Genomic DNA, 16,435 nt, shown 5'->3' on the forward strand with positions numbered 1-16,435 from the left:
ATAGTTAGGGTGTATATGAAGCTATTGTCTTATCCATAAATGAATTATAATTTTAAACTTTTAGTCATTTTTACATTTAGATGCATTTGATGAACCACAAGAGAAGATTGATGGGTATCTTTCCAACATTTTCTGAAGAAAGGATAAGAAAATTGTTTAATTTCTTACCATATGTAGCAGGAGTATTATGTTTACTGAGATGTCCCAAAATGCACTGGTTGGTAATTGGTCTTGCAGAAACAATGTTTACTTCTATTTTTATAGGATATGTTACTTTGATGTATGGATATTACAAAGCTTTGCCAGCATGTAAAAAGACAACACTAACATACTTATTCAAAGATTTGTTGATCAGCATTGCTATCATCAGACTTCTCCATTTTATCAGAAATGTATTCCTAACATTATTCGTAACACCCATGATGGTAAATTTTATTGAAGAATTTCCCATCGTTTCATGCTCACTACTAAGCTCATCGCCTTTTAGGCTGTTTGGCTTGAACTTTATCTCCATAATCTGTAGTGTGCAAACATTTGCTAAGTTGAAGCCTGGTGCATATCTGAGTATGAATCATGAGAGGGTAAGAAAAGTTGCCATCTTTGTCAATATCTTTATTGTTACTTTAGAAATAGGAGTAACTTTGTACATGTATGGCACATTATGTACTTATGTGGATAAAACACTTGTTGAAGAGTTTTTAGAGATACATCTGGATACAACTGGTATAAATATTTCAGTTTTTCATATTTGCTCCATAATTTTGGCTATTCTCACTAAATTTCTTTGTTGGTTAGCTACCTACCACTTCAAAACTACCAGAGCATCAAAGAAAAAGCCAATAATAAAAGAATATCCTTTGCAAAGAATATTTTCAATTAGGCTACAACAACAATCTAAAGTAACAACTGTTGATGATGTTATTATTGAAAACCTAGATACACTAACTGTTTCAAATCAAAACCCTATCCCATTCCCTGTAAGTCTTAACAATAATGTCATTATCAAAGAAGGAGAATCTGAATCAATTGGATCACAACAACTGGGTATTAATGAAGCAATTGAGCAATTGTCATCACCTGCAATTAATCCACAGGCCTTTCCAACAAACTCAATAAATATACCAATATTTCCAAATTCAATACCTCTCCCAATAGTATCATTTCAAAGATCATTCATATTTGACTCAAACATGCCAATTGCACTCAATTTTATTTTTTTAATTGCTATAATGATATTTGTATTACTCACTTCATCTTCATTCTGGTGGATTACCACCTATGTTAAAGAATTGGTTATTATTGTTGCAATGTATTATTGGATGTATACTTCAAAGCCGGTGTATGAGTTTTCAGTTAGAAAGATAATTCAGTTAGTTGGTCAAAACTCTATCTGAATCTATCAAACAATGATAATATAAAAATGTGAAAATGATAAATGTTGAATAAAACATATTCAATAATAGAATGGTGTTCATGAAGTTACAAACTTAAAATTGTTTTATGATAAAATCTATGTTGTAAATTTCTTTCATGTATTGATAAAGTTTGTATCCTATGAGTATAATATCAAGTAATAAGAAGTTTGACTCAACCTCCCCCCCCCCCACCCACCAAAGAAATTCCTCCCACAGGAAAAGTACCCCTTTTTTAAATAGTATGAAAATAAACCCTGTTACATTTTTGTTACAATTGTAATAACAATTTACATGCTTCTTATCTTTGCAAAAATGTTTGCAAAATCTGTTGGTATGTGTGTGGCAATCTATTTTAAATTGCACAAACATCCACCCATCATAAAATCCTGATATGGCACTATTTATCTTTTACCTCTAAAAGGACATATGATTGATAACTACAATCTTAACATGTTCTATACTTTTTCTCTCAAATTTTCATTGTTAATGAATTATCGTATATTTTGTCATTTGTAAGATAATTGTTTTCATAAAAATTTTACAATAAATTTTCTATGTTATTCTGATTTGATACAATTTTATGAATATAAACCAATTAGATTCTTTTACAAATGAAAATCATTCTATGTCGGAAAACAAATATGAAGCTCTTAATTGGGCCTCTTAAAATGTCGTCCCTTATCCTAATATGACATAATCCATGATTTTTCGGCCAAAAGTTTATAAATTTATCCCCTATTAAAGGCTTCATCCAATATAAACTTAGGAATAATTTGAGTAATCATAGCCATTTAGATAGATGTTGCGTATGTTTAAAGTTATGCCTTAATATATGCCAACCTTGATATTTTATGCATGTAAACAAAGTAATCCCAAACTGTGCGAAATTGCCCATAATGAGTTTGAAAACGACCCAAATATATCCCCGTGCAAGGATTTGTGTAAATCCTTTTTTTATTTTATTATGACTTTCTCAGGTTAATAGATAAGCAGTTAGCGGCTGACCTTTCTCACAAAGTGTTTGAATAGAAGTAGTATTGTAAATATTTTAGTGAGATAACTGTCTGTTTAAACCCGCGACCGTGGCTTAACACGTAGCGCATCCGCTCGTCGTCCTGAAGGTAATAGGTTCGTATCTCGGTCCGACATCGCGTCATAACTGAAGACGTTAAAAATTGTTCCCACTGCTACTATGTCAGATGTACGACGTTAATAGTTAGAGTGGGGGGAATGCCTTTGCCTAAAACAGGTGCAACTCATTACCATGCACAGTTAGGACTTCTCAGACAAAGGTCGTGCATCACAGAGAGTTGGTTGTTTGATGGATGTTACTTCACCTAATATCCTTGGGCGTACGAAGTAATCCGAGGTAACTGCCTGCTTAGGTAGATTTTATATACAGTCTTAGCCATTGCTTGTTAGGAACTCCCATTGTTTACTCTTTAAAAAGCTTTAAATTTGATTTTGTCGCCTGCTATTTAAGATAGACTGGTAATTTTTGTGTGTGAAGACACACATTTCTAAAAAGCATCCAGCATACAATCTTCCGTCAGACTGTCACTTATTCTTTCCTTTCCACCTCTTTAAATAATGATACTAAAGATTTTTTAATATTACTATGTATTTCTTTGTTTGTATAGCTTTTATGTTAATATTTGTACTTTGTCAATCTTAATTATTAGACACCATTATTGTCCTAGTTATTGATTTTTATTGATTTTAAAATGAACTTTACTTTATAAAATTTGCCGTCTATGAATTTACTAGGTTAAGGTTTATACTTTGTAAATCTGTTCATAAATTCATACTGCAGCTTAAATAGGATAGAGGATATCGGACCTACTCTATATTAAAAGTCAGTCACTTTGTAGGACGTATGTAAAAAAATCACTGTAATGATACGGTATAATTTAGGGAGCTCTATAATAACAGAATATTCCTTTACAAAAAGGTGATTGAAATCTATTTTACTATTAAAGAATTATCCTTTTAAACTAAATTATAATTTATTTGTCATTATGTTGGGATCATTGAAACAAAATGAAGTAGCGTATTTTCACAGTAGCAGACCTCCTGCAGGGGCTAGAAATAGGAGAAAAGCTACTTCAATTTACGACGAATCCGGCTACTTATGATCCATAAGATATTTTTTTATAAGAGTATTAAAGTAAATATTACTCTATAATTGTTGTTGTTTGGTCTTTTAGCTATGTTTCAAGAAATTTGTTATCCTTGTTTTGTCTAGCGTTAACTCTAGCAGTAAGACCTTTAGACAACAAACTTTAGGATTTGTAAAATATTTATAACGATAAAGCCTTCTATGCATTTATTATAATATATAATATTATCCTAAAAGTGCCTACGCCCCTAGGGGCTTTCTAGGGGCACTTAAGATGGGAGCGGGGGGGGCCGGGGGGGGGGGGGGGTCAACTGCTGACTATTTTCAATTTTATTTTTCAAATGAAAGAGTACAAAATCATGGGTTGGAGTTTTAAATTTTGAGATGTAACCTCTCCAAAAAAAAGTTATAAACCATACCTGGACCTATGATAAGCTAAATGGAGAAACATATCGGCTCAGCGGTTAGCAAGATCTATGAGTAGAGAAACACAGGGACAGACATCTTGTTACTTTTATATAAGGGTGATACTATTCTTAAAGCTTTGATTGGAAAAAGTTAAAGTAAAGCTACTAAAAAGATACCCATGAATGTTCAGGTCGCTGCCGCTATATACCCTTCAAAAAATGTTTAGTGGGTTGATGTATTTATTATAGCTTTATCATATTAGTAAACAACATGACGCTACATACTTCAAAATTGTACTTTTTTTAAAATACAAGTTGTGTTCCATTAAGATTAGATTCTATATATCAATCAACAAGGTTTTTTTCATTCCATCTTTATGACATGTTTATATCCTTATACTAAAGTAACAGGATGTCTGTGTGTCTGTGTATCTGTGTATCTGTGTGTCTGTTTGTCTGTGTGTCTGTACTAAAGGATCCCGCTAACCGCTGAACCGATTGGGTTCTCCTTAACAGGGTAGATTGTCATATGTCCCGGGAAGGTTTTTAACTATTTTGGGGGAGGGTTCCACCACCCTCCCAAGAGAAATCACAATAAAATCGAAAAAAAAATAAATATTTCCGCCGCATAGTGTCGCTAGCGTAGACGCATGAATTTAACAATTGTTAACATAGACAAGTTATTTCTCAAATTAGATATTTAAAATAAAAAAAACATTTAAAGGTCACTAGAGGCCTCTAGGGGTGTAGCCGCTAGTTTTTATTAAATTCCTAACAATTTTTCATGAAAAAATTAAGATTAAGTATTAGGAATTTACTTTAATGTATGGCTCCATTTATTTATGATTATAGTTAGTTTGCATATCATCATCCTTGTTTCGCCCTAAAAGTATACAACAACAACAACAAGAGTGCAAAAAAAGGGTGGCTCTTTCTTTAACTCTTTGCTATATTGAATGAAAGAATTTGGCCCAGCAAAAAATTGTGGCTTTGTGTTCACCGCGCCTGGCACCAGTGTAAATAGTATTCAAACATTCCCGCAGATTTTTTCTGGTTTTTTTTAATCCTATGTTTGTCTGTAGCCCATATAAAGATATACACAAAAGTCAATTAGGGGGATTACTACTCCTACTCCTAACATTAAATTTTATTTTCACACAAGACGTTTATATAACTTATCATAAATGCTGATATGTCGGATACGTGACTTGAATATTACGATGCACAGTAAAGACTTCTGACATTGATCCTGCAATCACCATTTTAAACAGATTAAAAACATTCATTAGTAAGAAAGTATGATTAGTAATATTCCAAATTTTAAAGTCAAAATTAGCTATTTTACTAGTTTTGCAAAATTAGAGGCACACTCCGTAAAATCTCTGGTTACATCTATTGAAAAGTGTTGACGGCCCCGCGGTGTGCAATCATTTCAACATAGCTGCATCCGTGTTCAGCGGCAATGGCAATCTAGATGCTGCAGCTACCACGGTCATATTGTCCAGCTGCCAAAGCGAATAAAAATTGCAACGGTTTAGAGAAATCAAAAATAAGACTAAAACCATCCTATCTTAATACTAATCTACAAAATATTTAGCCTTAAAACCTCTAGGGACCTTAGTATAGCCTCGATCATTTGGTCGAGTACTCAAAATCTTATCGAGTAATTATCGAAAACTTAGATACCCCTAGGCCTAGGGGCATCTAAACTGGGTTGGGGAGTCGACCCACTTTAAATTTTAAATTAAAGTATAAAAGGTTTTTTCTTTGGATGGTGGTGGTACCCTCCACAAAAAAAGCTTTAAATCTTCCGAGTACCTATATTGAGAAAAACTGAGAAAAATACCGGTTCATTCAGCGGTTAGAGATCCCTTGATACAGACAGAGATCCAGTAGCCAGTTACTTTATTATAAGGCGGAAACCAAAAACAAAATTGTTTGCTAAAATTATTGAACACCGGCTGTTGACGGCCCTTGATGATATGTTGCCAAAAAAAGGAGAATACAAGATTCAATTTCATGCTAAATAAATAATAATTTTTTTTTGGTACTTTTTTCAAGGGTTAGAAAAGGCGTTGCAATTGCTAAAAAGGTGCAGTAATTGTATTATTTAAAGCGAAGCTTTTCTGGGATAAGGGTTGGTGCGTCCATCCGCCTGTAATGGTTTGCTTTTTCCGTAAATTTATACATGTTAGAATTGTCCTATCGATTTCAATAAGTTAGGTACGATTTATAAAGAGAAGCAGCTCTATAATCGTTATCAGAAATTTAAAACATGCTGATTTTTAACTTATAAAACAACAACTTTTTGTATGATAAAATTGTCCTATTCATTTGATTTTTGGAATAATGATTCTACAATATTATAAGCGAGGCATCTCTATGATCAAATCCTGTATTAAAGCAATTTTACAACAAATGTATGTACAATTTTGTTTTGACTTACAAATTAAAGTTCTGAAACGATACAAGAGTTATTTTACGTTTGTTCTTTCTTCTGATTAAAAAGCTTCGCTTTTATGGATGTTGTCATCCTTGTTTTGTTAAACTTGAGGCACTTTCATCAGCTCGATCTTGGGGGTTTAAGTTAATGAAAGTTATGATAAAATATAAAAAGAAAAAACTATTTTTAAAAGTTAGCTCCTGATCCACATATATAATTGCACATTATACTTAAAGGTAAAGAAATATTAAAAAACAAATATTAATTTTATTGTTTATTAGTATGAGATCTTTAGATAGATTTTAATATTGAAATATAAACAGAAAGAGGGTTAATTGTGTAAATTGTATAAATATAAATAATATTGTAAAAGGTATATTTTAAACGTTATTATTTTGTTATCCATTTAAGATATTTTTTCAATGTAACCAATTACTAATCAAAGGCCTTAAAATAGACTTCATTCTTATAAATTTTGATAAAAAAGTTAAAATAAATTGAATCAAAAATTTGAAAGATTATACCTATGCCACAAAGTTGGTCAAAATTTAAGAATCTAAATACTTTGCAATGGAAAATTTTTCAATTTACAATTATAATTTTTGTTTTAAATAGAAAAGAAGTAGGCAAAATTTAAGGTTTAATCTAGGATTTGGTTGACATTGAATATCTCTTTATTATATAGAAGATTGCAAAAATAAGTTTATCCAAATAAATTCATTTGTATTGCTATTTGGCACATTAAATTGGTGAAAGGTTTTAAAAATATTTACAAAAAGATTTTTACAAAACTAAAATATGAGTATTCTTCATAAAAAATAGATACAATATGTCAAGTTTTTGGAAGATAATTACATAAAAAAAATATGACAACATCCATGAAAGCGAAGCTCTGAAACGGTATGACAGACGAACATTAACTCTTATAGAGTGCCAGAACTGAATATACAAAATAATAATATATAAGTTTTGACAAAATTAAACGTAAATTTGTTGCAAAATTTATTAAATACATAATTCTGTTTAAGGACATACTGACATTTTAAGGACATCTTTATAGAGATGCTTCGCTCATGATATTGTAACTTATTGTAATTGGATTCAGTAACTAAAAAATCACATCAATCGGATGATTTTATCACATAAAAAAATTGTTGTTAAAAAAAGTTAAAAACAACATTTTAAAAATTGACGTACGGACATTCTGGTAACGATTATAGAGTTGCTACGCTTTCTAAATTAGACGTGCGGACGGATGGACTGATGGACTGGCCCTAATTATAGAAAAGCTTTGCTTTTTAAAACATTTTATGTAGTATGAATAGTAATTACTAGTTAGTTTCATATAAAAATATGAAATTTTATCACAGCCAATATCATCACAGTTTACTTTTTTCTTGTCCTTTTTATCTAAAGGAGTTTTTTGCCATTTAATAATGGATCTGATTTCGGATTATATAACTGTTTTTTTAGTAGCTTATAAAAGCACCTTTTTCTTACGTAAGGTAAATTGTTAGGTTGGTAATTTGTATCTTTAAAAAAATTCACAGAACTCATCAACAAAAATGCTTATTTTGCTTTTTAAACATTTTGCTGATTCATAAATGTTTTTCTACCAACTTAAATTTACTTTTTACGCTTTTATTTCTTATAAAAAAAACTGTTTATTAACGTTTTATAATTTATCACTTATATGTTAAAAGTCACTTTTTTGAAAAATTTTATGAATAGCTGTCGGAAGATTTTTTGTTGGCTAATTTTGAGAAATTCACACTATTTTGGTTTATCTTAAGTTGTTTGATATTGCCGGTGAAATTGTTTTCATTCAGGCCAGGATGTGGGGCTCTTCCACCTGAAAAATAATTATATTTAGAAAATAAACTTCTTTTTTTCTAAGTAAATTTCCAATTACTCTATATAAATGGATTCGAATACAAGAATATTGTGAGAGATTCTCGCGTACCATGATAAAATGTTTCTCAAAGTTGGCTAACGACATTCCCCAGCCCCCGTACCCATTATGACTTTACACCATCTACTCTGACCCCGGAGGAGCGTTTTAACCAGTATATAAGAACTATATTAGCAACCTAAATTGACGACAAAAATTTCACAATGTTCATGTATTATATAACCATTTCTATAACTAAAGTATTTTTTGTGACAAAAAGTTTTACATTGAATGGCTATAAACTTATAAAGTCCAATTTTTAAAAAACTCTTCTCTTAAAAATAGATTTTTCATTGTTTTTGAAATACATTAAAATTCTTACGTATGTTTAAAATATTTTTGAAAATAAGGATTTCAATTCTGTTATAAAATTGTCTTTAAACATTTGAAAAAATTTTATTCGTCCAACTTTGTTATCAATAAAAAGAGGTGGGAGGAGTTTTCTTCAGAATTAGAATTTGAATTACTTTCTAATATGAAATAAATCAAATATGTGGCGCGCCTTAATTCTACAATTCACTTTTTCTGAATTACAAATTTAAAATTAAATGGTATGCAGTGTTTTATTTAGGGCTCGGCAGCCATATCTGCAGTAAATTCGGGAACACTCATAACCATCAGTCTGCCCTAATTCTGAGTAATTTGGAGAAAGAAGTTCGTTCAATATTAGCCGAAAAATTTTCAAATTTCCGAACCATTATCTAGAAAAAAAAACCTCCCCTTATTTTGTAAATAAGGGGGGTGTGTGATTTCCTATGCCTAACCCTTGCAGAGGATTCTAACCCTACGGGCCTATTCCTATGGTGCCTCAACCCTGCAGGGCCACCCAAAACCCAATTGAACCTAATTTGACTTGACATAAAGTAATAAATAAACTATCCCAATCCCCTTATTTCAATTCATTTCAAAATAACGGTGGGGGTATCAGTGCCGCCGCTGGCCAACATTTTTTTCATTTTTTTTGCAGCTACGGATGCCGAGCCCTGTTTTCTACCTGCTGATGATTATTCATTTCCAAATACAAATCAAAGTGTCAAGTTTTAAAATGGAATATACCAAAAAAAAACCTGGTAGAATCCTAAAAATAATGAGTTTAACACCAATAATACCCCCATTTCTTATTTCAAAATTATCTTTAGTTGTTATTAGTCCGAGCATAGAGAGCTCGCTTTAATATTAGTAAAATTTACCCTACTGAGTATATCATATAAAATTTTAATTTATCTCAATTTTCTAAAAATGAAGCGGATATAAAGTGATCCACATTCAAAATAAAGAAATATATGCCCAAGAAAAGCGTTGTGTTATAAAATCTTGGTTCTTGCCACATTTTAAAGCGAATCTATTTCCAATATCAGATTGACCTAATAAAGTCCTTTTAGAACAACTTTAAGGAGTTATATAAATCTACAGGGGAAAAAACTTTTCAAACAGACTTACACACATACTTTTGGAGTAGCTTTGCTGTTGAAATAAAATTATTAGTGAAAATGATATTTTAAAAGAATTTGTTATTTTAACTATTACCAGATGTGATCATTTTTGTAAGTTTCAGGGATATTGTGATACAGGATTAGAGAAATGCAAATTTTTCGGTTGTTTTACCGGGCTTTCGTTGGTATGCCAGCCCTGACAACTTTTACAAAGTGCCAAGCAGCAGGGAGGGAGGGTACACTGGGTTGTTTATTACTCTAGTTTCTAACGTTATATAATAACATTTTCTTATTCGTTGGCTTCTCAACTTTGTGGACTTTCAAGGTTTGATGGGTTAGTTTATTAAGTTAGGTGTCCAAACGTTTCAACCACTAATTACAATTTACAGAAGAGGTATTATGGAGTTTTATCATTGGGAATATTCGTCAATTTATCGGCCATTGCCTTTAAATCCCTGGCCAAACAGTAAAAACATTACAGAAATAATTAATTCTTTCTAACTGTAAGAATTTTGGTAGAGAATTTTTTTTATTCGTATGCACCATCCCTTACATTTAAGGTGATAATGACTCTAAAATTCCTGGAAACCATCAAATTTAGCTTAACACGTGTTTAAATTCCAAAAAAAGTTAGAATCAGTGGGTTTTATTTTTTCTTAAACAAACCATTAGCCCAACAAGGGTAATTATGTTAATAAGTGGCGTGGCAATGACGGTTAAAGGAAAAAAGAACATAAGATTTCTTAAAGTAGATTATTAATAGAAAATAAATTTTAAAATTAAATCTATAACAGTTATTCTCACTGAATGTGACTATGTGACTAGAATCTAGGGGCTCAGTATTTATTTCGAGGGAGGGGGCAAAAGTATAGACTAGACCCTTCCTAAGACTTTATTTTAAAATCTTGAAATCTAATTTTGCCTAAAAACCTAAACCAAATATATTTATTATGTAGCGAAATCTTAAATAAAAGACAAAAAAAAATAAAAATTTTAACCTAAACAGGAAATTTCAGAAAATTTTCCGTGTGTCATAACATAACATTGCTTTCTGAAATTTAAAAATAAAATCTGACTTACTTATCCCTTAAACTCTGATGTACATTACCATTTTTATAATTGTATGAATTTGAATTTAAATGTTTTGTATCCGTCAAGAATGTTCAATCGAGTCTACAAAAGGACCTGTTTTCAAAATTATCGAAATATAAAGATTATCAAATTGTCACAACTATACGAACAAATCCTTTTATATAATATTAAGGTTTTACAAGATTTCACTAATTACGGAACTGATTGTTTTAAGGAAGCTACAGATAGGCTCCATGGTGGGTTTAGGCTATTTTATTTCTAAATTAAGGTCTAGTGAATGATGGCCCAAGTGCTGACGCAAATTTTAGAAAAATTCAAACATGATTACTTTGTCAAATGCTAAATTAAGCATAAAAAAAAATTTAATTTCTGCTTTGCTTTTTGCGTACAAATTTCCCCGTGGTATTGCCAGAACAACTCCGTCAGTCATAAATTCTAGGCTGAATAAATTAATTTGTTCTTACCTATCCAAACAGACAGTTCCATAGAATTCTTATGACTCACGCCAGCTTTATTCAGCTCATCTTTATGATCAGTGGTATCTTTGTGTGTGTTGTCTGCTCCAATGTTTATATTGTTCTCCGTCATTTCTCCAGTAAATACTTCTTTAGAATCCAATCTAAAATTTATTAGAAATTAATATAAAAAGCTAAAGTTTGTATCCTAAGAAAAAAGGTAATGTAAGAGAAAGAAATGAGAAAGAATTAGGAGAGAGAAAGCAGAGAAATAGGAAAGAAACCGAGAAAGAGAGATAGACAGACAGACAGACAGAGACAGACAGAGACAGACAGAGACAGACAGAGACAGACAGAGACAGACAGAGACAGACAGAGACAGACAGAGACAGACAGAGACAGACAGAGACAGACAGAGACAGACAGAGACAGACAGAGACAGACAGAGACAGACAGAGACAGACAGAGACAGACAGAGACAGACAGAGACAGACAGAGACAGACAGAGACAGACAGAGACAGACAGAGACAGACAGAGACAGACAGAGACAGACAGAGACAGACAGAGACAGACAGAGACAGACAGAGACAGACAGAGACAGACAGAGACAGACAGAGACAGACAGAGACAGACAGAGACAGACAGAGACAGACAGAGACAGACAGGGACAGACAGAGACAGACAGAGACAGACAGAGACAGACAGAGACAGACAGAGACAGACAGAGACAGACAGAGACAGACAGAGACAGACAGAGACAGACAGAGACAGACAGAGACAGACAGAGACAGACAGAGACAGACAGAGACAGACAGAGACAGACAGAGACAGACAGAGACAGACAGAGACTGACAGAGACAGACAGAGACAGACAGAGACAGACAGAGACAGAAAGAGAAAGAGAGAATTTTGAGGGAGGAAGAAAACAAAAATAGAGATATAGAATGAGAAATACAAAAGGAGAAAAACAAAAAAGATAGTGAGAGAGAATAAGAAAAAGGAGAGAGAAAAGAAAAGAAGAGAGACAGACAGAGAAAGAAATATAGGGAAATGAAAGATAATTCGAGGAATTGAGATAGGATAAGATTGTGAAAGAAAGAAGCCAATGACAGAAAGACGTACTAGCCTTTCTTGTGTACACAACTTAAAAGGTAGCTGCGCCAGTGCGCATATAATATTTTATGAGAAAATCTTTAGAAAGGAAAGTTTTAATCTGCGAAACAGTATTAGATTACTTTACTTGTAATTTAAGTCAAATTTTAAAGTATAATTATTTTTTTACATAATAATAAATTACTCATATTACAAATATTATGGTTTTAATCTGCAATTTATATTTCAACTTGATTTAACTCACAAATCTATCAGATTATAAAATATAAATATAATATTCATAAAATCGAAATTTTAATTTCAATGATACATTTTTGGTAGAGGTTTGTTTTAAATATTGATTTTATCTTAGATTAAAAGTATTAATTTAACAGTTTGGACATATTTCTTTTTGTCTTCAATTCTATAGAGGTTTTTCAAGTGGAGGTTCGCAAATTCATTTATGGTTAAAAAAAGAGATTTCTCCAAGCGGAAGTGATAATATAGCCTAAACCATTCAGTTTTTTACAAGATCTTAGCTGACATACATACAAACATCCTATTATTCTTATACATAAAATGTCTTATTTGTTAAACTTCTCTTTAATGGATCTAATCCTCCTTGTTATAGTGAAAATACCTGCAATACAGTTTCCGTCCACTGCGACGTATAAAAGCCTCGTGCCACTGGCCATCATCAATACGGTCACGTGACACAGCCACGCCACGGAGCATGCCAACAGCTGTGTTGAGCTGGTGGGCCCTGAAGACAAGATGACCAGCCACTACGGCCACCTCCAGGCTATCCTCCACAGTCCCGGAGTAGATGATGGTCCCTAAAACATTTTTTTTTATTTAGGTCTTTGTAACGTTTGGTAGACTAATTGTAGATTTTGGTGTTTTCACTCAAGTGCCAATCAGCACTGTTCAACCCCCCTCCCCCCCTCCTTATTTTATAAATTGAAATTAGGGTGAGGAAGTTTTCCTAAGCCCTGCAGTACCCAATATAACCAAACCTAACCTGATCTAACATATAAAAAAACTGACCTCACTCATTTTCAAAAAAATTTTAGGCACTGAATAAGTCTAAACAAAACCTGGCAAATAAAGTACACTTTCTAAAAATAAAATCAAGTGTAGTTTGGTTGAAAGGGGGTGGGGGTATTTTGCTGTTCTTCAAATAGATAAGAAGTTATGTAGCGTTAATACCTGAAGGTTTTGAAGTCTGAAATCTGACAGCAATATCCATCCTTTCAGTAGCATCGCTTCCAGTTGTATTATACTCAAATAATTCTTGGCCAGCAAACGTAATAATTTCTCCATCAATTTCTGCATCATCATGAGTATGCTTATCCTTGTTGTCACCCTGATCTGCCTGGTATCCAGGTGCCTGCTGGAGGAAGCTGGTGAGTGCCAGGTCAACGGGAGTCTCGCACAGCAGGCCCTGGCGGTCAGGCGGACACGAACATTGCACCTGAAAAAAAATTATTATCTAAATATTATTGTAATTATTAGTTTTGACAAAAAGACAGAAAGACAAACAAATACAAACACTTGTAGGGTTGCTTAGCTACTAAAAATATGGAATTTAAGAGATAAAAAAAGTTGTACTTAAATTATCATTAAAAAATTTCATAGAATGAAATCTATTTGTATTCTATATATTTTTCAACACTAAAATTTAAAAAAAAGATGTCATTGTCATTTTCTTCAAAATTTAAATTAGTAATCTCTTGAGTCTTGATACCCTGTAACAATGAATGGTAAATTTCTAAATTAAAGTAAAGGAAATGGCTATAGAAAAAGTGTATATATATATATATCCTTCCTTATGTGTTTATTCCTTATCATTAGTAATTTAAAGGGAGTCATAATAATTAAATTTAGAAGAATTCTAACGTGAAGATTAGATAAGGGTTAATTATTCTTATTATTAGATAAGAGTTTATGAATGAATGAATGGGGTTAAGAATAATTTTGTTGATAAACGAATGGTTTGTCGTGCGCAGCCGGTGTCAGTCACCTTTTTTGCGGATTTAGGAAAAGCAGGTATCAGCCAACAAATTCCGGCCGTTTGTTAGATAATCCGCAAAGATCAAAATCGGCCATTCTGATTAACGTAACCGGAAAGAAAAAAACTGCATCAGACATTAGAAGTTAACAAGAAAAGGACCGCAAAGTTAAGCTGTTTATTATACTTTAGAAGTTAACAAGCTTCCATGCCAGTAAGCTGCTAGTTATTTTTCAAAATTATATGGGCTTTTCGCAAGTTTTTTTTTTTACTATTTTCTTATTAATTTGTTTTATTATACGAATAAATATAAAATATCAATTTTTTGACCATTTTGAAGTTAGGGTAAAATATTTCATAATAGCATAAAAATTTTCCATAATTCAAATCAATATAGTAATTCAAGGTATCTTTGTGGAAAGTTGAAAAATAAAAGGCAATATGTGTGAAATGTATCGATTATAAAAGAGTGGAAATTATTAGTATATATTAGATTTTAGGGCCTGCCTAAAATAAGTTTAAATTTTTATTTGTTGAAACTTTAATAGTATTTGTATTGATATTTTTTTAACTGGGGGGGTAAAACCAGCTTATACAATATAATTTTACACGTATTTTAAACTAATTTTATACTTTTAAGTAACAATTTTCAGTGTATATATGAAGAAAACTCAAAACATGTGTGGGGGGGGGGTAATCTTAAGCATAACCATTATGAAAAGCATGGATAATTTAAGGCATTTCCTAACCAAGAGTTATCTATACCCCCCATCCCCCGCATGGATATAGGATTAAGTAGTTGAGAAAAAAAATATTTAAAAACTTTAAGCTACGGAAACGTTTACAAAGACAAGAAGAAAGAGAATGAGAAAAAAAGTAAAAGAGAGAAATAAAGTAAAAAAGGAAAGAGTGTGTGTGAGAAAGAGAGAGAGAGAGAGAGAGAGAGAGAGAGAGAGAGAAAGTAAAATAAGTCAGAGTGGATGAAAGAAAAAAGGAAAGAAAGGAAAAAGAGAAATAATAAAAAGTTAGAGAAAGAATTTAAAAAAGACAGAGAAAAGATAAAGAGAGGGTGTGTGTGTAAAAAAGAGATAGAGAAAGAAAGAAAGAGAGGACAAAGATAAATATATATAAAGAAAGAGATAGAAATAAAGAAATAAATAAAGAGAGAAGGAAAGAGTGCAACATAGAAAGAAAATATGTTGTTACAGATGTACAGACAAACACGGACACTTATATAGCAGCTTCGCTAATTTTAAAAAATGAATAAACATTTGTTATTCATGCCTTTATCCCTGCTTATAACTTACCCTTTAACTGGCAGTCTCCCATGGTCTTTGTATACATATATTAACTAGGAAATTTATATCCTCAAGCAGCGCAGCAATAACAAGAAAACAAAATAAATTGATAAAATAACGTTATCACGTCAAAAATTATTAAAGTTCAGTGGAAAAATAAACGTTTGGTTTTTAACATTATTGAACATTATAAATTTTCTAAATCTACCTTAAAACAAGTATACAGAGGAAATACACTAATTATAGAGCAGCCGCGCATCGAATAATTATTAAGTCAGGGTGTTCTTCCTTCCTTGGTTTATATTCTTCTAGGGATATCCACCCACCCCTTAGTCGGGGCACATATGGTTTCTTAGGGAAGGGGGGGGGTGATTCAAAATATCATATTAATGTATTATAATTTCAGGAGAAATTCAGGGATTTTAAGGGATAAGACATTGGATGAATTAATTCATATATATCTCAATTATAATAAACAATAATGCCCCTTCTGTAAATTTGTAGAAAAAAATTAGACACTGTAAGTTTGAACCAACCAATCGAGTTTAATGAAAGTCCCCAAATTTTATGAAAAATTTTAATGAAATTTTGAAAGTTGAAGCTATAATTGACTATCAAACTGGCTGATTGGTTCGGCGGTTAGCGAGATCCTTCGGTACAAACATACAAACACACAGAAAAACAGACAGACATCCTGTTACTTTACTATTAAAAGGAT

General features: G+C 31.9%; 1 protein-coding gene across 1 annotated transcript in view; it reads right to left on the reverse strand.

The window, feature by feature from the left end:
* Positions 1-6,645: 6,645 nt before the first annotated feature.
* The window catches only part of LOC145319538 (agrin-like), a 55,596-nt gene continuing 45,806 nt past the window's right edge, over positions 6,646-16,435 (reverse strand). Inside the window, exons 16-19 of the mRNA XM_080161723.1 lie at positions 13,618-13,882; positions 13,049-13,244; positions 11,325-11,479; positions 6,646-8,236 (exon numbers count right to left, since the gene is read on the reverse strand). Coding sequence (XP_080017849.1) covers positions 8,106-8,236; positions 11,325-11,479; positions 13,049-13,244; positions 13,618-13,882 — 747 coding nt within the window. The 3' untranslated portion in view covers positions 6,646-8,105. The remainder of the gene's footprint in view (positions 8,237-11,324; positions 11,480-13,048; positions 13,245-13,617; positions 13,883-16,435) is intronic.

The sequence above is a fragment of the Acartia tonsa genome, chromosome 5, assembly GCF_053477335.1.
Source record: "Acartia tonsa isolate MP-2025a chromosome 5, ASM5347733v1, whole genome shotgun sequence".
Classification (NCBI taxonomy): domain Eukaryota; kingdom Metazoa; phylum Arthropoda; class Copepoda; order Calanoida; family Acartiidae; genus Acartia; species Acartia tonsa.